The following is a 24,575-nucleotide window of genomic DNA, read 5'->3' as shown; positions in this document are numbered from 1 at the left end:
TGCATTTTGTGTATTCTATTTCCAAGATTTTGGATCATCTTTACTATCATTATTCTGAATTCTTTTTCAGGTAGACTGCCTATTTCCTCTTCATTTGTTAGGTCTGGTGGGTTTTTATCTTGCTTCTTCATCTGCTGTGTGTTTTTCTGTCTTCTCATTTTGCTTATCTTACTGTGTTTGGGGTCTCCTTTTTGCAGGCTGCAGGTTTGTAGTTCCCGTTGTTTTTGGTGTCTGTCCCCAGTGGCTAAGGTTGGTTCAGTGGGTTGTGTAGGCTTCCTGGTGGAGGGGACTAGTGCCTGTGTTCTGGTGGATGAGGCTGGATCTTGTCTTTCTGGTGGGCAGGTCCACGTCTGGTGGTGTGTTTTGAGGTGTCTGTGGACTTATTATGATTTTAGGCAGCCTCTCTGCTAAGGGGTGGGGTTGTGTTCCTGTCTTGCTAGTTGTTTGGCATAGGGTGTCCAGCACTGTAGCTTGCTGGTCGTTGAGTGAAGCTGGGTGCTGCTGTTGAGATGGCGATCTCTGGGAGATTTTTGCCGTTTAATATTACATGGAGCTGGGAGGTCTCTTGTGGACCAGTGTCCTGAAGTTGGCTCTCCCACCTCAGAGGCACAGCACTGACTCCTGGCTGCAGCACCAAGAGCCTTTCATCCACACGGCTCAGAATAAAAGGGAGAAAAAGTAGAAAGAAAGAGGGGGGGGGAGAGGGAGGGAGGGAGGGAGAAAGAAAGGGAGGAAGGAAAGAGATAAAAGAAAATAAAGTAAGGTAAAATAAAGTTACTAAAATAAAAAAATTATTAAGAAAAAAAAATTTTTTAAGTAAAAAAAAAAAGGACAGATAGAACTCTAGGACAAATGGTGGAAGCAAAGCTATACAGACAAAATCTCACACAGAAGCATACACATACACACTCACAAAAAGAGGAAAAGGGGAAAAAATAATAAATCTTGCTCTCAAACTCCACCTCCTCAATTTGGGATGATTCGTTGTCTATTCAGGTATTCCACAGATGCAGGGTACATCAAGTTGATTGTGGAGATTTAATCCGCTGCTCCTGAGGCTGCTGGGAGAGATTTTCCTTTCTCTTCTTTGTTCGCACAGCTCCCGGGGTTCAGCTTTGGATTTGGCCCCGCCTCTGTGTGTAGGTCACCGGAGGGCGTCTGTTCTTCGCTCAGACAGGACGGGGTTAAAGGAGCCGCTGATTTGGGGGCTCTGGCTCACTCAGGCTGGGGGGAGGGATGGGTACGGAGTGCGGGGCGAGCCTGTGGCGGCAGAGGCTGGCATGAAGTTGCACCAGCCGGAGGCGCGCCCTACATTCTCCCGGGGAAGTTGTCTCTGGATCCCGGGACCCTGCCAGTGGCGGGCTGCACAGGCTCCCCGGAAGGGAGGTGTGGAGGGTGACCTGTACTTGCACACAGGCTTCTTGGTGGCGGCAGCAGCAGCCTTAGCGCCTCATGCCCGTGTCTGGTGTCCGCACTGATAGCCGAGGCTCGCGCCCGTCTCTGGAGCTCCTTTAAGCAGCGCGCTTAATCCCTTCTCCTCGCGCACCAGGAAACAGAGGGAAGAAAAAGTCTCTTGCCTCTTCGGCAGGTCCAGGCTTTGTCCCGGACTCGCTCCCGCTCCCGGCTAGCTATGGTGCACTGATCCCTTCAGGCTGTGTTCACGCCGCCAGTCCTCTCCCTGCACTCCAACCGAACCCCGGCCCGCCCCAGCGGGTGAGCAGACAAGCCTCTCGGGGCTGGTGAGTGCTGGTCGGCACCGATCCTCTTTGCGGAAATCTCTCTGCTTTGCCCTCTGCACCCCTGTTGCTGCGCTCTCCTCCGTGGCCCTGAAGCTCCCCCACTCCGCCACCCACAGTCTCCGCCCGCGAAGGGGCTTCTAATGTGTGGAAACCTTTCCTCCTTCACGGCTCCCTCCCACTGGTGCAGGTCCCGTCCCTATTCTTTTGTCTCTGTTTATTCTTTTTTCTTTTGCCCTACAGAGGTACGTGGGGAGTTTTTTGACTTTTGGGAGGTCTGAGGTCTTCTGCCAGCGTTCAGTTGGTGTTCTGTAGGAGTTGTTCCACGTGTAGATGTATTTCTGATGTATCTGTGGGGAGGAAGGTGATCTCCGTGTCTTACTCTTCCGTCATCTTCCCCCTCTCTCCCTATTTCATTCTATTTTTATGGCTGAGTAATATTCCATTGTATATATGCCACATCTTTTTTATCCACTCCTCTGTCAGTTGCTTTTGTGTCTTGGTTATTGTAAATAATGCTGTAATGAACACTGGGGTGCATGTATCTTTTCGAATTACAGTTTTCTCCAATTATATGACCAGGAGTGGGATTGCTGGATCATGTGATAGCTCTATATTCAGGGATTTTTGTGTGTGTGTGGTTTTTTTTTGTTTTGTTTTTTTTTTTTTTTTGCAGTACGCGGGCCTCTCACTGTTGTGGCGTCTCCCGTTGCGGAGCACAGGCTCCGGACGCGCAGGCTCAGCGGCCATGGCTCACGGGCCTAGCTGCTCTGCGGCATGTGGGATCTTCCCGGACCGGGGCACGAACCCGTGTCCCCTGCATCGGCAGGCGGACCCTCAACCACTGCGCCACCAGGGAAGCCCCTCATTGCAGCTTTGATCTGCATTTCTCCACTAACCAGTGATCTTGAGCGTCTTTTCATGAGCTTCTTGGCAATCTGTATGTCCTCTTTGGAGAAACATCCATTTTGATCTTCTGCCCATTGTTTGATTGTTTTCTTTGTTTTGTATATTGAGCTGCATGAGGTGTTTGTATATTTTGGAGATTAATCCTTTGTAGGTCGCCTCGTTTGCAAATATTTTCTCCCATTCTCTGGGTTATTTTCGTTTTGTTTATGGTTTCCTTTGCTGTGCAAAAGCTTTTAAGTTTAATTAGGTCCCACCTGTTCATTTTTGTCTTTATTTTCGTTACTCTAAAATGTGGGTCAAAAAAGATATTGCTGTGATTTATGTGAGGGAGTGTTTTGCCTTTGTTTTCCTCTAAGAGTTTTATAATATCCAGTCTTACATTCAGGTCTTTAATCCATGTCAAGTTTATTTTTGTGTATGGTGTTAGAGAGTGTTCTAATTTCATTCTTTTACATGTAGCTGTCCAGTTTTCCCAACACCACTTACTGAAGAGACAGTCTTTTCTCCATTGTATATTCTTGCCTCCTTTGTCATAGACTAGTTGACCATAGGTGCATGGGTTTATCTCTGGACTTTCTATCCTGTTCCATTGATGTATATTTTAGTACTATGCTGTTTTGATTACTACAGCTTTGCAGCACACTTTGAAGTCAGAGAGCCCGATTGCCGCAGCTCCATTTTTCTTTCTCAAGATTGCTTTGGCTGTTCGGGGTCTTTTGTGTTTCCATACAAATTGTGAAATTTTTTGTTCTAATTCTGTGAAAAATGCCATTGATAATTTGATAAGGATTGCATTGAATATGTAGATTGCCCTAGTTAGTATAGTCATTTTGACAGTGTTGATTCTTCCAATCCAAGAACATGTTATATCTCTCCATATGTTTGTGTCATCTTCAAGTTCTTTCATCAGCGTTTTATAGTTTTTAGAGTACAGGTCTTTTGCCTCCTTAGGTAGATTTATTCCTAGATATTTTATTCTTTTTGGTGCGACGGTAAATGGGATTGTTTCTTTAATTTCTCCTTCTGATCTTTCATTGTTAGTGTACAGAAATGCCTCAGATTTCTGTGTATTAATTTTGTGTGCTACAACTTTACCAGATTCATTGATGAGCTCTAGCAGTTTTCTGGTAGCATCTTTAGGATTCTCTATGTATAGTATCATGTCGTCTGCAAACAGTGACAGTTTTACTTCCTCTTTTCCAATTTGTATTCATTTTATTTCTTTTTCTTCTCTGATTGCCGTGACTAGGACTTCAAAACTATGTTGAATAATAGTGCTGAGAGTGGACATCCTTGTCTTGTTCCTGATCTTAGAGGAAAGGCTTTCAGTTTTTCACCATTGAGAATGATGTTTGCTTTGGGTTTGTCATATTTGGCCTTTATTATGTTGAGGTAGGTTCCCTCTATGCCCGCTTTCTGGAGAGTTCTTAAAATAAATGGGTGTTGAATTTTGTTAAAAGCGTTTTCTGCCTGTGTTGAGATGATCATATGGTTTTTATTCTTCAATTTATTGGTGTGGTGTATCACACTGATTGATTTGTGGATATTGAAGAATCCTTGCATCCCTGGCATAAATCCCACTTGATCATGATGTATGATCCTTTTACTGTGTTGTTGGATTTGGTTTGCAAGTGTTTTCTTGAGGAATTTTGCATCTATGTTTATCTGTCATATTGGCCTGTAATTTTCTTTTTTTGTGGTATCTTTATCTGGTTTTGGTATCAGGATGACGGTGGCCTCACAGAATGTGTTTGGGAGTGTTCCTCTGCAATGTTGGGGAATAGTTTCAGAAGGATAGGTGTTAACTCTTCTCTAAGTGGTTGATACAATTTGCCTCTGAAGCCATCTGGTCTTGGACTTTTGTTTGTTAGAAGTTTTTTTTTTTTTTTTTTTTTTTTTTGCGGTACGCAGGCCTCTCACTGTGGTGGCCTCTCCCACTGCGGAGCACAGGCTCCGGACATGCAGGCTCAGCGGCCATGGCTCACGGGCCCAGCCGCTCTACGGCACGTGGGATCCTCCTGGACTGGGGCACGAACCCGTGTCCCCTGCATCGGCAGGCGGACTCTCAACCACTGCGCCACCAGGGAAGCCCCGTTAGAAGTTTTTAATTACAGTTTCAATTTCACTACTTGTGATTGGTCTGTTTATATTTTCTAATTCTTCCTGGTTCAGTCTTGGAAAGTGGTACCTTTCCAAGAATTTGTCCATTTCTTCCAGGTTGTCCAGTTTATTGTCATATAGTTGCTTGTAGTAGTCTCTTACAAGCCTTTGTATTTCTGTGGTGTCCATTGTAACTTCTCATTTTTCATTTCTTTTTTTTTTAACATCTTTATTTACAGTGGTGAGTTAGTTTCTGCTTTATAACAAAGTGAATCAGTTACACATATACATATGTTCCCATATCTCTTCCCTCTTGCATCTCCCTCCCTCCCACCCTCCCTATCCCATCCCTCTAGGTGGTCACAAAGCACCAAGCTGATCTCCCTGAGCTGATCTCCCTGTGTTGTGCGGCTGCTTCCCACTAGCTATCTATTTTACGTTTGGTAGTGTATATATGTCCATGCCACTCTCTCAATATGTCCATTTCTAATTTTATTGATTTGAGCCCTCTCCCTTTTTTTCTTGATGAGTCTGGCTAAAGGTTTATCAGGTTCATCTTTTCAAAGAACCAGCTTTTAGTTTCATTGATCTTTTCTGTCATTTTCTTCATCTGTATTTCATTTACTTATGCTCTCATCTTTATGATTTCTTTCCTTATACTGACTTGCAGTTTTGTTTGTTCTTCTTTCTCTAGTTGCTTTAGGTGTAAGGTTAGGTTGTTTGAGATGTTTCTTATTTCCTGAGGTAAAATTGTAGTGCTATAAACTCCCCTCTTAGAACTGCTTTTGCTACGTGTCATAGGTTTCGGATCGTCGTGCTTTCATTTTCAGTTGTCTCTAGGTATTTTTTGATTTCCTCTTTGATTTCTTCAGTGATCCATTGGTTGTTTAGTAGCATATTGTTTAGCCTCCATGTGTTTGTGTTTTTTACAGTTTTTTTCTTATAGTTGATTTGTAATCTCATAGCGTTGTAGTCAGAAGAGATGCTTGATATGATTTCAGTTTTCCTAAATTTACTAAGGTTCACTTTGTGGCCCAAGATGTGATCAGTCCTGGACAGTGTACCATGTGCACGTGAAAAGAATGTGTATTCTCCTGCTTTTGGATTCAATGCTCTATAAATATCAATTAAGTCCACCTGGTCTAATGTGTCATTTAAGGCCTGTGTTTCCTCATTGACTTTCTGTCTGGATGATCTGTTCATTGATGAAACTGGGGTGTTAAAGTCCCCCACTATTATTATTGTGTTACTGTTGATATCCCCTTTTATGGCTGTTAGCATTTGTCTCATATATTAAGGAGCTCCTGTGTTGGGTGCATATATATTTACAATTGTCATATCTTGGATTGATCCCTTGATCATTATGTAGTGTCCTTCCTTGTCTCTTGTAACATTCTTTATTTTAAAGTCTGTTTTATCTGATACGAGTATTGCTACTCCAAATTTCTTTTAATTTCCATTTGCATGGAGTACCTTTTTCCATCCCTTCACTTTCTGTCTGTATGTGTCCCTAGGTCTGAAGTGGATCTCTTGTAGACAGTGTGTATACGGGGTCTTGTTTTTGTATTCATTCATCCAGTCTTTGTCTTTTGGTTGGAGCATTTATTCCATTTACATTTAAGGTAATTATCTTTATGTATGTTCTTATTGCCCTTTTCTTAATTGTTTTGGTTTTTTTTTTTAGGTCTTTTTTCTCCCATTCCTCTTTTGTTCTCTTGTGATTTGATGACGAACTTTAGTGTTGTGTTTGGATCCTTTTTTCTTTTGTGTGTGTGTATCTATTGTAGATTTTCAGTTTGTGATTACCATGAGGTTTTGATATAGCAGTCTGTACATAAACAAGATTGTTTTCTGTTGCTGGTCTTAATTTCAAATGTATTTCCCATATCCTGTATTTGTGCTCTCCTCACAATTGCTGATTTCGATATCATATTTGTGTGTGGATGATTTCCTACCTTTACTGTATGTTTGCCTTTAACAGTGAGCTTTTCCATTTGTAATTTTCCTGTTTCTCATTGTGGCCTTTTCTTGTCTACCTAGAGAACTTTCTTTAGCATATGTTGCAAAGCTGGTCTGGTGGTGCTGAATTCTCTTAGCTTTTGCCTGTGTGAAGCTTTTGATTTTGTCGTCGAATCTGAACAAGAGCCTTGCTGGGTAGAGTATTCTTGGTTGTAGGTTCTTACCTTTCATCACTTTAAATATATTTTGCCACTCCCTTCTAGTCTGCAGTTTCTGCTGAAAAATTAGCTGATAACCTTATGGGAATTCTTTTGTATGTTATTTGTTGCTTTTCCCTTGTTGCTTTTAATATTTTTTGTGTGTGTTTAATTTTTGTCAGTTTCATTACTATGTGTCTTGGCGTGTTCCTCCTTGGGTTTAATCCTTTTTGGGACTCTGTGCTTCCTGGTCTTGGGTGACTTTTTCCTTTCCCATGTTAGGGAAGTTTTCAGCTATTAATCTCTTCAAATATTTTCTCAGGTGCTTTCTGTCTCTTGTCCTTCTGGGACTCATATAATGTGAATGTTGGTGCATCTAACAAAGTCCTGAGGTCTCTTAAACTGTCCTATTTTTTTTCATTCTTTTTTCTTTTCTCTGTTCTGTGGCAGTCATTTCCGCCGTTCAGTCTTCCAGCTCCCTTATTCGTTCTTCTGCCTCATTTTTTCTGCTATTTATTCCTTCTAGTGTATTTTCATTTCAGTTATTTTATTGTTCATTTCTGTTTGTTTCTTCTTAAATCTTCTAGCTTGCTCTTAAACATTTCTTGCATCTTTTAGGTCTGTGCTTCCATTCTTTTTACGAGATCTTGGATCGTCTTTACCATCATTACTCTGAAATCTTTTTTGGGTAGATTGCCTTTCTCTGCTTCATTTAGTTGTTCTTCTGGGGCTTTATTTTGCTTTTTTATCTGGGACATATTTCTCTGATATCTCATTTTGTCTATCTTTCTGTATTGTGGTCCTGTTCCACAGGCTGCAGAGTTGTAGTTCTTCTTGCTTCTGCTTCTGCCCCCTTGTGGATGAGGCTGGTCTAAGAGGCTTTTGCAGGTTTCCTGGTGGGAGGGACTGGTTCCTGCCCACTGATGGGTGCAGCTGGGTCTTGTCCCTCTGGTGGGCAGGGCTGTGTCAAGAGGTGTGTTTAGGGCTTCCCTGGTGGGGCAGTGATTGAGAGTCTGCCTGCCGATGCAGGGGATGCGGGTTCGTGCCCCGGTCGGGGAAGATCCCACATGCTGCAGAGCGGCTGGGCCCATGAGCCATGGCCGCTGAGCCTGCGCGTCCAGAGCCTGTGCTCCACAACGGGAGAGGCCACAACAGTGAGAGGCCTGCGTACCGCAAAAAAAAAAAAAAAAAAAAAAAAAAGAGGTGTGTTTAGCAGGCAGCTGTGGGCTCAGGAAGACTTTTGGCAGCCTGTCTGCTGATGGGTGGGGCTGTATTCCCACCCTGTCAGTTCTTTGGCCTGAGGTGTCCCTGCACTGGAGCCTAGAGGGTGTTGGGTGGGGCCAAGTGTTGGTGAGAAAATGGCGGCCTCTAGGAGGGCCCACACCAATGAGTACTCCCCAGAACTACCTCCACCTGTGTTTTTGTCCCTGCAGTGAGCCACAGCTGCTCCCCACCTCTACAGAAGACCCTCCAATACCAGCAGGTAGGTCTGGCCCAGGATCCTCTGAGTTCACTGCTTTTTCTCCTGGGTCCTGGTGTGCACAAGACCTTGTGTGTGCTAAGAGTGGAGTTTCTGTCTCCCCCAGTCCTGTGGAATTCCTGCAGTCAAAAGCCACAGACGCTCATAGCCAGATGCTCTGGGGGCTCCTCCTCCCATTGCCAGACCCGGCCCCAGGCTGGGGAGCCTGATGTGGGGCTCAGAACGTTCACTCCTATGAGATAACCTCTGTGGTAATCCTTATTTTCCAGTTTGTGGATTGTCCACCCAGTGGGTATGGGATTTGATTTTACCGCAATTGTGCCCCTCCTGCCATCTCAATGTGGTTTCTTCTTTGTCTTTGGATATAGGATATCTTTTTTGGTAGGTTCCAGTCTTTTTTTGTCAATAGTTGTTCAGCAGTTAGTTGTGATTGCAGTGTTTTTGTGAGAGGAGGTGAACCCATGTCCTTCTACTCTGCCATCTTGTCTCCCATCCCACAATTTCTTTATCCATTCATCCTTTGATGGACACTTAAGTTGTTTTCATATCTTGGCTATTGTGAATAGTGCTATAGTGAACATGTGGGTGCATATATCTTTTCCAGTTAGTGTTTTCTTTTTCTTCCGATAAGTTCTCCAAAGTGGAATTGTTAGATCATATGGGAGTTCTCTTTTACTTTTTTGAGAAACGTCCATACTTTTCCATAGTGGCTGCACCACAGTTTGCATGCCTACCAACAATGCACAAGGGTTCCCTTTAATCCACATCTTCACCAACACTTGCTATTAATTGTCATTTTGATAATAGTTATTTTACCAGGTGTGAGGTGATATTTCACTGTGGTTTTGATTTGCATTTCCCTGATAATTAGTGATGTTGAGCAGCTTTTCATGTATCTGTTGGCCATCTGTATATGTTCTTTGGAAAAGTGTTCACATCTTTTGCCCAATTTTTTTTATAGAAGTATAGTTAATTTACAACATTGTGTTAGTTTCAAGTGTACAACAAAGTGATTCAGTTATACATATGTATATATATATATATTTTTTTTTTTTCAAGTTCTTTTCCCTTATAGGTTATAACAAGATATTGAGTATAATTTCCTTTGCTCTACAGTAGGTCCTTGTTGCTTACCTATTTTATATGTAGTATTGTGTATATGTTAATCCCAAACTCCTAATTCATCCCCTGCCCCCTCCCCTCGCCAATTCCTTTGGTAACCATAAGTTTGTTTTCTGTCTGTGAGTTGATTTCTGTTTTGTAAATAAGTTTATTTATATCATTTTTTAGATTCCACATGTAAGTGATATCGTATGATATTTTGTCTCTTTCTGACTTCACTTAATATGATCATCTCTAGGTCCATCCGTGTTGCTGCAAATGTTCTGTCCAATTTTTAATTGGATTGTTTTTTTGCTATTGAGTTTTATGTATTCTTTATACATTTTGGACATCAGGCCCATATGAGATACATGATTTGCAAATATTTTCCCCCATTCAGTAGGTAGCCTATTTTTTTTATGGTTTCCTTTGCTGTGCATAAGCTTTTTAGTATGATCCTGTTCCGCTTATTTATTTTTGCTTTTATTGCTTTTGCTTTTGGTGTCAGATTCAAAAAATCATCACCAAGACCTGTGTCAAGGAGCTTACCACCTATGTTTTCTTCTAGGAGTTCTAGGGGGTTTATGATATTAGGTCTTACATTAAACATTACATCTTTAATCCATTTTGAGTTCAGTTTTGTGTATGGTGTATGATAATGGTCCAGTGTCTTTTTTCTTGCATGTGGATGCCCAGTTTTCCCAGCACCCTTTATTGAAGAGACTGTCCTTTCCCCATTGTCCTTCCTTCCTTCCTTCCTTCCTTCCCTCCTTCCTTCCTTCCTTTGCTGTGTTGGGTCTTCGTTGCTGCACGCGGTCTTTCTCTAGTTGCAGTGAGCAGGGGCTACTTTTCATTGCGGTGCGTGGGCTTCTCATTGCAGTGGCTTCTCTTGTTGCGGAGTACAGGCTCTAGGTGCACAGGCTTCAGTAGTTGCGGCGTGCGGGCTCAGTAGTTGTGGCGTTGGGGCTCTAGAGCACAGGCTCAGTAGCTGTGGCGCACGGGCTTAATTGCTTTGCGGTATGTGGGATCTTCCCAGACCAGGGCTTGAACCCGTTCCCCTGCATTGGCAGGCAGATTCTTAACCACTGCACCATCAGGGAAGCCCTCCCAATTGTACATTCTCGCCTCCTTTGTTGTTAATTACTTGACTGTACATGTGTAAGTTTATTTCTGGGCTCTTTATTCTATTCCATTCCTCTATACATCTGTTTTTATGGCAGTAATGTACTGTTTTGATTACTATAGCTTTGCGATAGAATTAGATATCAGCAAACATGATGCCTCGAGCTTTGTCCTTCTTTCTCAAAATTGCTTTGGCATTTTGGTGTCTTTGTGGTTTCATATATGTTTTAGGACTGTTTGTTCTATTTGTTTGAAAAATGCCATTGGAATTTTGATAGGAATTGTGTTGAATCTGTAGATTGCTTTAGGTAGTATGGATATTTTAATAATATTGATTCTTCCAGTCCACGTGCATGGAATTTCTTTCTGTTTATTTGTGTCATACTCAGTTTCTTTCATCATTGTCTTATAGTTTTCAATGTCCAGGTCTTTCCTCTCTTTGGCTAAATTTATTTCTCTTTGGCTAAATTTATTTCTAAGTATCTTGTTCTTTTTGATGCAATCATAAATGGGATTATTTCTCTTTCTGATAATTCATTATTAACTTATAGTTATTTTCCGGTAACTCTTAGACTTTTGTTAAATGGGCAGGACACAAGATTCTGTACTCTCACTTTATCAAGTTTATATCTTCTTACTGGGACCCCTTCTTGCCCTTTTTATCCCCCCTCAGCTACCCACATACATTTTACTAACTGATTTTTTTGTGTTCATTTATTTATTGAACAAATATTCCATTGTCTCCTATTATGTCTCAGGAAATGTTTGTTCTAGACGCCTGGTTTACTTCAGTGAACAAAAACAGACAAAAGTCCCTGCCCTGGTAGGTTGTACAGTCTATTGAAGGATGCAGAAAATAAACATAAACTAAGGAAACTATATAACATGTTAGAAGGTGATGGTGCCATCAAAGAAACATAGCAGGGTGAGGGGGATTGGGCAGTTACAGAGTGGAGGTGGGAGTTGGGGTTTTAAATATGGTGGTCTGTTTAGGCCTCATTAAATACGTGCTATACTTGAAGGAATTAAGAAAAACCAGAGGATATCTGGGGGAAGAGCATTCCAGGTAAAAAGGAGAGCCTTGGGCTTCCCTGGTGGCGCAGTGGTTGAGAATCTGCCTGCCAATGCAGGGGACACGGGTTCGAGCCCTGGTCTGGGAAGATCCCACATGCCGTGGAGCAACTAGCCCCGTGAGCCACAAATACTGAGCCTGCGCGCCTGGAGCCTGTGCTCCGCAATGAGAGGCCACGATAGTGAGAGGCCCGCGCACCGTGATGAGGAGTGGCCCCCACTTGCCGCAACTAGAGAAAGCCCTCGCACAGAAACAAAGACCCAACACAGCCATAAATAAAAAAATAAAAAATAAATAAAAAAAAAAAAGGAGAGCCTTTACAAAGGCTTACATAGGCAGGAACATGTCTGTCATGTTCTAAGAAAAACAAGGAGAAGCCAGTTTGTCTGGAGAAGGGCAAGAACAAGGGGGAGATGGCAAATGAGGTCAGTGAGATAATGGGTAGCCAGATTATTATAAGGACTGAATGAAATGGAAACCATGGGAGGTTTGCACAGAGAAGAGATATGTTCTAACCTTTGTTTTAAAAGATCACCTGACTGCTGAATTGGGATTAGAATCTAGGGGCCAAGCATGGAAGTAGGGAAAACAGTTAGGAAGCTATTTCAGGAATCCCAATGACAGGTGATGGTGGCACATACCAGGGTGATAACAATGGACATGGTGAGAAATGGTTGGATTCTGAATCCATATTGAAGGTAGAGTTTACAGGTTATGCTAGGGATTGGATGTGGAGGTAAGATGGCCAGACTGGGGGTAGGGAGGGGTGGTCGGGAATAACTTCAAAGGTTTTTGCCTAAGCCCATAGAGGTATGGAGTTAATCAACTGAGATGGGAAGGACAACACATAGAGATGTTGAGTAGGCAGTTGGATCCAGGAGTGAGAGTTCAGGGCAAGGTCTGTTCTAGTATATGAATTTGGGAATCATCAGCAGTGGTTTGTAAAACCATGACACAAAGCGATATCACCAAGGAACAAGTGTAGACAGAAAGCAGAGAACCACAGAGGTGTCTTGTGACATTAAGAGTTAAGGGAGAAGAGCCTCAACCAACAAACAATATTGAGAAGGATGAACCAGTGAGTTTAAGAGAACAACCCAAAAAGTGTACTGTCCCAGAAGCTAAACCAAGATCCTTTATCAAAGAGGAGGGAGTAATCAGCCATGTCAAATGATTAAGTCTGCTGAGAACTAAGAATTGAGGATTATTAGTTTTAGCATTGCCAGTGGTGACTTTCACCATCTGTTTCATTTGAGTGCTTGAGGCAAAACTGTATAAGGAGTGAGTTTAAGAGAAAGTGTGAGAAAAGGAATGAGAGACAGTGAGTACAGACAACTCAGGAGTTTTTGCTGCAAAGAGGAATAGAGAAATAGAGTGAGCTGGCCAGAGAAGCGAGTTGAGACTTTTTTTTAAGATGGGAGAAGTAGCTGTCTGTTTGTTTGCTAATGGGAAGGATCCATAGAGATGGGAAATTTGATAGGGATAGAAGGAATAATTGAATTGTTGGAAAAATATCCTGTCCGTAATAGGGGGGATAGGACCTGATCCACAGGTAGAAGGATTGTATTTAGGTAACAGCATGGCTAGTTTGACTATAGTGACAGGCAGAGTATATGGGTGTAGATATTGGTAGGTAGTTAGATGTAGTTTTGAGAGTTGAAGTTTTCATTGTTTCACTTTCCTCAGTAAAGTAGAAAACCTATTATAAATGCATGTAAGTGCAGTACAGTTTGATATTAGCATTTTGACATATCACCAGGTTATTCACTAACAAATACTTACTGAATTCATACTAGGCATTGTTCTAGATAGTAAATATATAACTGAGCATAAGTCCTATCTTGAGGGAATGTCTGTTTTAGTGGATGGAAATAGAATAAGCATATATATGTCAGCTTCGATTAGTGGTATAAATGAAAATAAAGCAGTGTAAAGGGGAAGGGAGGTAGTTCTTTCTTATACGTTGGTCACAAAAGTTATTTCTGATGAAGTGACATCTGAGCAGAGATCTGAATCAGATGAGAGGTAAACCCTGCAGGTGTCTGCGCATTACATTTGAAACAGAACAGCCAGTGCAAAGGCCCTAAAGCAAGAACGTCTTGCCATATTGGAGCAAGGGACTAGTATGGCTGAAGCAGAGTGAATGACGGAGTAGGTGGAAGAAGTCAAGTTCAGAGAGGTGGGGTGGGGGGGCGGGCCAGATCATGCAGGCCTTGTAAACCATTAGGAGGACCTTGGTTTTTACTCTGAGATAGGATGCTGCCTTGGGAGGTTTTGAACAGATGAGTGATGAGATTTTATTTGTGTTTTAAAAGGCTCAGTGTGGCTGCTGTGGGGGCAGGGGTGGGATAGACAAGGGTAGAAAGAAGGAGACGCCTTACTTGGCTATCACCATAAATCTTAGTGACAGATTGATGGTGACTTAGTGCTAGCAGTGGAGATGGTCAGCGTTGCTGGATTCTGGTTATATTCAGAAGGAAGAACTGAAAGGATTGGCTGACAGATTGCACGCAGGGTGAGAGAGAATTTGACTATAAGGTTTTGGGGCCCTCTTACTGGAAGACTAGATTTACTGTTAATTGAGGTGGACAAACCGAGGGCAGAAAAGGTTTGGAGGAGTATCCAGAATTTGGTTTGTAACTAATTTGATCTACCACTTTATATTTCCATCCAGTGTCAAGTAGGCAGTTTTATATATGGCAACATGGGAATATAAAAGGTCAGGACTGGCAATGTAAGTTTGCACGTCATCAACAGATAAATAGAACGTATTTAAAGCCATAAGCCTAGATGAGGTAACTAAGGGAGTAAACCATATAGAGAAGACGTGAGAAGCCTTGGGGCACTCAAGTAGTTAGTTAGAAGTTAGATTGCTGAGGAGCAACCAACAGAAGGAAACAAGAAACAGTACTATCCAGTGAGGTGGGAGGAGAAAACTGAGTGTGGGGTCCCAGAAGCCAAAGAAAAGACTTCAAGAAGGCAGAAATGATCAAGTGTATCAAATGCTCACAAGGTGTGTAATGTGAAGACTGATAACTATTACTTTTGCTGAGTCTTACCTGGAATACAGCTGTCTCCTTCTGTCTATCTCTAAACTGAAAGTGCCATGAGGTCAGGTATCTAATACATGACATGTAGTAAAAGCTCAGTATTTGCTGAATATGTGTTACTGGCACCCTCTTCGAGCCCTCATCCCTCGTCTCTTTCTAATCTTGCACTTGACTACATTGTTTACATTGCTGCCCATTTGTCTGACCTTTCCTGTCTAGAAAGCTTCAGGGGCTCCCCATTACCTGCATTATAAAATCCTGGCACCTCTCCTGACAAATCCATCCATGTCATCTTTTTCAGCCTCATCTCCTACCACTTCCTATTCATACCTATACCTTAATATGGAACAATTTATAGTTCTGTCTATGGGCTGTATTATTTCATCCTTCTATGGCTTTACTCATTCTATTTATTTTTTCAGCCTAAGATGACTTTCTTCCTTTGCTTGGCCTAAAGTCTAGCTTGAAGAATCAGGAAGCTTTTGTGATGAGCCAACTCATTCAGTCCACAGGCAGCCTCCATAATAACTGTATATAATCTCTATCACAGTTCTTATTCTCTATTTAACTTTTTTATGTGTCTGTTACCTTTTCTAAAGTATAAATTTTTTAGGGTCAGAAGTGTATCTTTATTTATCTTCCTCTCCATGGTACCTATCACAGTGCTATCTTCTGGGTAGGCACTCTATAAATACTGAATTTTAAGAGAACAGGAAAATGAAGGGGAAGGCATTCAAATGTGAGCTGAAGATTGGATCAGTGACTTGACAGTAAGTAGAAAAGAATGGTACATGGTAAATTCTAGACTAGGTCAAAAGGTAGATATTTGAAAGAAATGGTAAAGATGTACATTTTAATATATATATCTGTACTTTGTACAAAGGAGTATAAATGCCTACGTCAAAATAATAGAAAAAATAAATAGAAAAACTATTTTTAACTATTCCTTGCAATTCCTCAGTTATTATGTAGTATGCTAATAGTATATATTAGAAAATATGAAGTAGACTATGTTACATATGTAATTTATACTTTTTTTAATAGTTTCATATTAAATTTTTAGGATATCAATGCAAGCCTGAATAAGAAGAAGAATTTCTCCCTCCTAAGCCATGGCATATCAGTTGTACAGAAATACCACTTTGGGAAACAGTCTTCAGGAGAGCCTCGATGAGCTTATACAGGTGAGGGACTAAAAATCAACATTTTTATTTAGATGGATCTATAATAATTCTTGTTCTCATACTTATGAGAATGGCAGTCTATGTAGCTTTAAGGTAACTTTGGACAAGTTAATACAAGTCTTGAGATTTAAATTAGAATTTTGAATTTATATTTTAATTTTAGGAAAATTAACCTTTTTATGTAAACCTCTCATCCAAGAACATATTATACATTTCCATTTATTTTCATATATAAGATTAGACTTTTTTTTAATGTATTATTGGTCCCAGGTTTTTTATTTAAAAGAAACTTGGTTCCTTCAATTTATCGAATACTTCTTTCCAGATACTGTGAAGGAGTGATAGACAAAGTTTTGTCCTGGTGCTGTAACATCACTGCATGTTTTCTTTTTAAAATTATGTTTGTGTCAAGATAATGCAAGAAAATATTGTCAGGCTTTGCTTCTTAGTTGTCAGTTATGGCAAAAAAGAATAAGGAATTCTAGTTTAGAGACTCTGGTTAACCTCAGTTAAATTTTAGATGATAATTCATGATTTTTTGTTTTTTTAGCTTTTTAAAAAAAATTTATTTGTTTTATTTTTGGCTGTGTTGGGTCTTCATTTCTGTGCGAGGGCTTTCTCTAGTTGTGGTGAGCGGGGGCCATGCCTCATCACGGTGCGCGGGCCTCTCACTGTCGCGGCCTCTCTTGTTGTGGAGCACAAGCTCCAGACGCGCAGGCTCAGTAGTTGTGGCTCACGGGCTTAGTTGCTCTGCGGCATGTGGGATCTTCCCAGACCAGGGCCCAAACCCATGTCCCTGCATTGGCAGGCAGATTCTCAACCACTGTGCCACCAGGGAAGCCTTATAATTCATGTATTTTTGTTTTATTTTTTCTTTAATGTTCTTCTCTAAGAATATTCATGACCTTTATTTTTTCTCAGTCTCAACAGATTACCCCCCAACTTGCCCTTCAAGTTCTACTTCAGTTTGATAAGGCTATAAATTCAGCGTTGGCACAGAGGGTCAGGAACAGAGTCAATTTCAGGGTAAGGATATTTTCTTAAATCTACAAGCTGCACCATGATTGTTAGCAATAGTGCTTTTTAGGACACCTACATATTTATTAATCATAAAAAGAGATGTCTTAATCAAACTTTGGAACTTGTTTGATAACTGAATTCTGCTTGATGTTTAAATCTGTATACTAAGTTCATCCACTTAATCTGAGATATAGAGTTGTTTTTAGATTCTTGTTCTGTTGTTTCACAAATCAGCCTATGTATGTTTGGCTACCTTCCCTGAAGAGTTACTGAGATTTCAAATGTCTGAAACATTATCTGCAAGATTGAAGGTAAGTGAGAGTAATCTCTAAGGATCAGCTATGTTTTTTAAACTCTGACCAGGGAAGCTCAGAGTTATTTCTAGAAACTTCACGTTGCCTCCCACCTACTCTTAGATAACATGGCTTATAAAGACCTGACCTGTTGGCAGATAATGGTCTCTTCTGGTAGCTTGATCTCATTTGAATCATTTGTACTTTGAACAGTAATCCCAAACTGAACAAAACTGTCTTTCTCAATTCGATGGCAAATTCAGATTAAAAGATATGAAAATCAACAAATGAAAAGAATATAGATGTTAATTTGCATTTAAGAGAACATCAGTGTTTGGGGTTTTTGGTTTTAGTTTGTGATGAAAAGCACAAAAGAAAATTATCATTTATTCAACGAACATTTCAATGCCTATTAAATACGAGGCATTGTTCTGGCTATTGGGTATACACGGCAAAAGAAGACAGGCCCCATTTGACTTATTTTAGTGAAGGGGTAAAATCTGCATGTATTTTATATTCATATAAATAAGTCACATCAGTTTCACATGCCTAACAATGATCTGGAGTAAAACATGTCTTTATAAAATTTTATCAGTGGATTCTTGAATTTTTAACAGTAATAATGCCGGCAAAGTTTCCTTTTTGTACAACCATACATACAAATGTGCCTGGTTTGTCATTCAGAATCTGATCCTTTAATTCTAAATTGATCCATGTTGATACATACTTGCCCATGTAGAAAATTTGTTTGACTACTTATCAGAGTTGTAGGGTTCACAAGGCCTGAGTGGTCTTCTAGTTGTATTATTGTAGGTTTCTAGTTTGGATCTCTTTAGCTAAAGGTAAATTAACTTTAAAAAAGTGTTATTCAGTAGATATATGTAAAAAATATATGTATTTATTAGAGGTGCATTAAAGATAGTTTAGCCACATGTTATCTATCATATAGAAGGAAATTTTTAATATAAAGAACAGAATTTCAGCATATTTGAATGTTCACATGCTAATCATAAATAGCAGTGACTTGCCTGGTTCAAATTATTGACACATCTGCCACCAACTGGATATGACAGTAACCTACACACTTATAGGATCATTGATTACACACAAGCCAAAAATGAACATTGAGGTTGGCATTTGGTTGTTCAGCCTTCCAATGGCTCAAGCTGTAGTCAAAGGAACAGATCTAATTAAACAAATTTTTTTTTTACATTTACAACTCTGCATCTTTTTACTTAATATGTCCTGAGTGATTTTCTATGCATTACTCCCACCTCTCCACTGAAACTTCTCTTGGCAAGTTATTTATTGCTAAATCTAATGCATAATTAGTGATAACTATTGATTAGTCTCTTGAAACCCATACTTCCCTTGAAATCTTACTATTTTGGCTTTTTTTTTCCTATTCTCTGGCTCCTCTCTCAGGCTACTTTGTATCACTTAATTGCTGGTTTTCCTTAAGGGTTATCTAGGGCTCCACATATTCTCCTTGAATGATCTCATCCAGTCCTTGGCTTTAAAATTGATATGCTCCCATGCTTGCTTCTACACTCCAGCTGCTTACTGGATATGGTAAGATGTGGCTAAAACTCAAATTTAACTTTCCTTCCAAACCAGTTTTTTCTATGAATGCGTTGTTACACAAGCCAGAAACTTGGGAATGACAAAGATTTCTCTGTTCCCCACCCGACCGTATCAGGCTGGTTATCAAGCGTTGGCAGATCTACCTTTTAAAATCTCTCCACTTCCCTGGACCCCCTTGCCTTGCTATTGCCCAGCCACTTTCACCTGTCTGATTCAGCCAGCTAAAAGCTATCGGCTTCTCAGCTTCTCTCCTTCCTCCAGTCAGACTCCCCTCTAGTCTGTTCATGTTATCACCAAAAATGCAAAATGCAGATCTCATCATGTTACTCCTCTGCTTGAAATCCTTCATTGACGTCCTAATGCCCTCACAATAGGGAAAAGCTTTCCCAAGGTTCTCCATGATCTCTTTCACCTTAGGACCTCCTGTCATATTCTCCTTTCAGGAACTTACTATCCCATTCCAAGTGTTTGTCTTCCTTTCTGCTGTCCCACCTTTCCCTTGACTCTTTTTCATTCTTTGGGACTCAAGCTTTCTCTGTCCTATCTCCTGTACCCTTGGATGCCTCTACTGTACCCCCATTGTACCCAGTAACGATCTTTCATAGCACTGTTACACTATGTATTTACTTGTTTTAGTGATCTCCCCTGCTAACCTAAGCTTCTTGGATGGCAGGGATCATATGTGTATTGTTTACCATTGTATCCTCAGTGCCTAGTATAGTCTAACAAATAGTATTTATTCATGTTTATGAAATTTATTCATTCATAGCCATTATAATATCCCTAATTATTATAACTTAAGCCATTAATGAGAACTCAATTTTTGATATTACAAGTAACACTGCAGGGAACAGTTTTGTGCTGAATTTTTTTTCTGAAGGCATATAAATGTCTCATTGAATACTAAATTTCATATGTAAATACTTGTGCATGTATATATCTCTCAGGTTTTGATTATATTCTGTTGGTGTCCACCCTTTCACCTTCATCACACATCACACTTTTCAAAAAGTTCCTTTTAATGTTCAGATAAAATTTTTTTTGGAGAAATATGTATTAATTAGAATGTCAGTTGCACAGGACAATAATGTTGTAATTTTAGTGGCTAATACAGTAACTCATCTGAGCTAAGTCACAGGATGAAAATTAATGTTTCTAGGAATTCCCTGCTTTTGTACAAATTCAGAGAACCAACATACACAATAAAATCGGTTGCTTTTAAAAAGTAGTCATATAAAAAATTCAAATGAATTTTCATAATTTAGCCACATGAGGGCAGTAGAAATACAGATTCAAATTTCCATTCAGTTTTTCTTCAGATTTCAGGTAAGCAATTTCAGGCTTTTCCAGTGCTGAAAATAGTCTGCTAACTAAAATATTTTTTAACTCTTCCCTTAGCAAATTTATCTAGAATTTTTTCTTTAAGTGATAGTATGATTAACACTTAAGATTGCTTGCTTAAGATTTTTCTTAATTTTCATCCTATTTTGAGAATTATGTACTTGTAGCTAGGTTTTCTTAAATTGTCTGGAGAAAAATGTGAGGGGGGAAAAATGACTTTTCATGGTTTGTCTAAATGTTTTGTTTTAAAGGGCTCTCTAAATACATACAGATTCTGCGATAATGTGTGGACTTTTGTATTGAATGATGTTGAATTCAGAGAGGTGACAGAACTTATTAAAGTGGATAAAGTGAAAATTGTAGCCTGTGATGGTAAAAGTAAGTGTTTGCCCTAATTACTGTGAAAGCAAAGCTACTTGAAATCTTGTTTTCATGAGTCTTTAAAAAATTTTCATCTGAAATTAAGGGAGAAAATGCCCAGTGAGCCACTCCCAGATAGAGACCAGGCTTCTTTCTCAGCTAGATTCTGGATTCCAGATCTCACATAGTCCTCTTACTAACTTCAGGTATAAACATTTCATATGACACATAGACTACTTCCACAGGTTGACTTTGTGTGCGGGGGCAGGGGGGAAGCATATTGATAAGCTTTTCTTCCCTATTTCAGTTGCAGATTTGAAGTGTTTCTAAAGCTTTTCTTTTTCTTTAAGGAAGGGTTTAATTTCAGCAGTTTATCCAATGGTGTCTGTTTTGTTGGATACCTATACATTTTATATTTTAAAAATGATTATTTAAAAGACTTTAAATAACCATAAGAGCCTTATCAGTCATAATGGTAAATATCTAGTCCTCTGGTCTGTTACATGCAGATATTTTTACAGCAGACCTAGGAACTTCTTCAGGTCCTTAAATGTTTCAAAACCTATACATCTCTGCTTTCTGTTCCATGAATAGTTTCTTTTTGCTAATTGAATTTTAAATATATAAATTGTATTTGAAATATACTTACTTTTATTTTGTAATCTGAACAGTTTGTGTTTAAAGCAGCTATTCCTGAAATTAAATAGAGAATACTGTCACTTTCCAAGAAGGGGAATTTTGAAAAACAAGAGAAATGTAGAAAGCAGTACCCTACGTTTCTCAGGTTGTAGGTTAGGTTTTTATGTTTTGGGTTTCAAAGAAATGCCCTATCACTGAAAAGATATAAAGACAGAAAACCACACAGAAGAAAAACGTCATTTGTAACATCATCTGGAGATAACATATCACTTAATATTTTAATGTATAACCTTCTAGTCTTTATTTCTACATATCTTTACAGTAATATATGTATGCATGTACTCATTTGCAAATATATCATTTTCCACACATAAGTCATTAACTGTTCTCTTAAACCTGATTTTTGATAGCTGCCTAAAATTATATAGCTTTATCCCTTTTTAAAGAAATCATCTCCAGATGTCAGTGTCTGAAACTAGTAATGTTACAGTGGTTCATACATTTCGGAAGGTTAACTAGGGATAACCATTCTAAGAACTTTAAGATGACTTTTTTATATAATTACCAAATAACTTTGTTCTTTGCTGTAACAACCAAAAAAAATCTATGTTTATAATTTTATAGTTCCTGGATCACAGATAACATTTCTGTATGTCAGATAATGTATACTTTTTTTCATGTCTCTCTTATAATTTAGGCTAATAGTACCCTTATAACCCTTAGGTTTTCATATTTTTACTAGACTATAGAATTTGAGCATTAATGTATAATTTATAGACCACTATCAAAATGAGTTAATGCTATGGATCAGTACTGTTCATAAAACTTGCATGCTCATGGAAATGTTTCCTGTCTGTACTCTCCAATAGCCACATCTGACTGTTAAGCACTTGAAATGGATTAGGGCAACTGAGAAGTTTAATGTTTTAATTCTTATTTAATTTTCTTAACTTTAAATAGCCACATGTGGTTAGCCAGTAGCTACCACATTGGACAGCACAGATGTAGACTAGTAGAGTGTCAATCAATCATTTGAAACATAGCTAAGAACCAAAAAGTCAGTGAAGGCCCCTGAGCAAACTTAATAAAATCAAAGAGTCCATGTAAACATATGTATTTTCCTTATAGGTAGTCCTTAGAGTGTATTTCTCTTGCTTCTTAAAGATATAAGATTATCTGTTTTTTTTCAAACTTCAGTGTATATAAAATACAAATCAGCCTTACCTACTGCAGTGGCTTCTGAGGAACTTGCCCCACTTACAGCACAGTACAGTAATTGTTCTTCAAAGAAAAGACTGTTGAGTATTCAAGGAAAGCTAAGATTGTGTTCCATGCACTCGTGTCAGCAGAAAATAATACAATCAATCATTAAAATATAAATAGTCGTGGCATTTAGAGGTAGAAGCTTAAGTAATAATTAATACCATTCCTTAGTAACCAGATAAATGCAGTACTACTGTGAAATAAGCCCATTTCTTCTAAAAGCCAGCTTTCTGAAATAAAGTTCAATTCCAAATAGAGAAGCAGAGGAAGTGATTGATAGTGGCTAGAATTTGGGTCTTTTTCTTGCCAGGAATTAAAACAATTCTATGTTATAGTCCTTTGCAGTTTTAAATTTTTGGACAGTAGAGAACTTGAAAAAAAGTATAGCAGCTATATGAACCAAATATAGTATAACTTGATTTTTCTTAACATAAATATGGAGGCTAAGCATTAACTTTCCTTTTAAGGCAGAGGTAAAAAGACATTTACATGCACAAGATATTACTGTGGTCAGCTTTTCCTTTCCACCCTTGTCTCCCCTTCTTCACCACTGTTAGTTCCTGTTTTACTTTTGAAAGAAAGAAAGATTTTCTCAACATATTTAAGTTGCTGCTTGAATTTACTGTTTCTCTCCTCTGTTTCCTAGATACTGGCTCCAATACTACAGAATGAATAGGAAAAAAATGGCTTTTTAATGCCATCCTGTTATTGTTCATCACTTTTTGAAGAGAAGCATAGAAGAGACTTTTCTTTAATTTATTCTAGCATTGCAGAAATGACTACACTGTGCCGTACTATCAGAGAATTCCAGTAGAAAGAAGCTTATAATTCTGTACCTTGTTACATTACCTTGTTATACAGCATGAAGAAACAGAACTTTTTTTTAATGACAAATCAAACATTGTGGCCTTCCTAAGACCATTCTTTAATAAATTCATTTTAAAACTCAACGTGAGTAATAACTGCTAGAGCTACTAAGCAATATGGAAATATTAGATAAGCATTTTGAAAGAGCACCGTGTTCCTTGCAAAGGAAATTAGAAAATGCATTCATTTCAGTAAAGTTAGTTTTTATCAATTGTTTGTTAGTTTAGCTGCTGAAAGCATTAGCAGGGGCAAGACCAAAATTCCAGACTGGAACTTTCCTTACAAAAAAAATTTTTTAAGTACGAAACCAAGGGTAATTATTGGTGTGAAAAATCTAAGTAGAACTCAACTAGGAAAAATTAAACAACAAAATGTAGTCTTTACATGTAAATTATTTCTTAAATTGTCCATATCAGTCAGGTTTCATTTTTAGAATATTCTACATCTTACCAGTTATTAGACTTTCAATAAAAAGTCCTATTAAATGTATCCCATATCTTTGTGTACTTGAAGGAAAAAGTTTTCTTTGTCAATCTAGGAATATATGATGAAGAAAGTGGCATTTCTAAAATTTCACAGAGGGAGAATGTTTATCATTTAGTAGAAGTAGGCTTTTACAGCCCCATCCTGTGGTCATTCCCAGTTCCACCCTTTTCAATGTGAAGCCGTCCTTTCACTCTCACTCTGCTGAGAGATAATAGAGTTGGCAGTAATCGTCAGCAAAATAGCTTTTCATAAACCTATTAAAGTACTAAAAAAGATCTTTATATTGCACACTGTCCCCCTATTTTTTAGTTGTAGAAGCATGTTATATAATAGGTTTCATCATTTCTAAGTAATCAGTGCTCAGGTCTGATCTATGTAAGATAATGGCCAACATCACTAACTTCATTATCAGTACTGTGTTACTTATATTCTTCCAGATAATCCTCACAACAGCCCTGGAAAAACTTTGTTCCCCTTTTACAGATTTAGAAGCTTAATTACCAAAGGTTACGTAATTAGGATTTTTCTTAATTGCAGTGAGTCAAGATCAATCCCTTTTCATTTTGGAGGTTCAACATAATGGTTAGGAGACAGGTTATGTTGATAGTAAACTTACAATGGTTGTAGAAATTTCTGTTTCTTAAAGAGTAAATTATGGTTTAAACTTTTTTCATGTTATTAACTGTCTCTGAGATATTAAGAAAAGTATAGGGCTGGAGGTGTATACTTTGGGGGATTTTAAATCCTATAAATGATGTCACTAGATTGTGCTTTCAAACATACAAAAGTAACGTTGACCTAGATGATGAGTT

General features: G+C 39.0%; 1 protein-coding gene across 2 annotated transcripts in view; it reads left to right on the top strand.

Moving 5' to 3' along the window:
- GTF2A2 (general transcription factor IIA subunit 2) overlaps nt 1–24,346 on the top strand; it is a 31,696-nt gene extending 7,350 nt beyond the window's left edge. Inside the window, exons 2-6 of one of the 2 annotated variants that reach the window (XM_081227610.1) lie at nt 8,335–8,384; nt 15,790–15,910; nt 16,832–16,936; nt 20,400–20,526; nt 23,057–24,346. In XM_081227610.1, the coding sequence (XP_081083736.1) occupies nt 15,839–15,910; nt 16,832–16,936; nt 20,400–20,526; nt 23,057–23,082 (330 nt within the window). In that variant the 5' untranslated portion in view covers nt 8,335–8,384; nt 15,790–15,838 and the 3' untranslated portion in view covers nt 23,083–24,346. The remainder of the gene's footprint in view (nt 1–8,334; nt 8,385–15,789; nt 15,911–16,831; nt 16,937–20,399; nt 20,527–23,056) is intronic. The other variant, XM_081227611.1, reaches the window with a different exon arrangement.
- The last annotated feature ends 229 nt before the right edge of the window (nt 24,347–24,575 follow it).

The sequence above is a fragment of the Mesoplodon bidens genome (assembly GCF_964165515.1).
Source record: "Mesoplodon bidens genome assembly, chromosome: 3".
Taxonomy (NCBI): domain Eukaryota; kingdom Metazoa; phylum Chordata; class Mammalia; order Artiodactyla; family Ziphiidae; genus Mesoplodon; species Mesoplodon bidens.
Note: the sequence above shows the minus strand (reverse complement) of the source record. Positions and strands in the feature narration are given on the sequence as shown.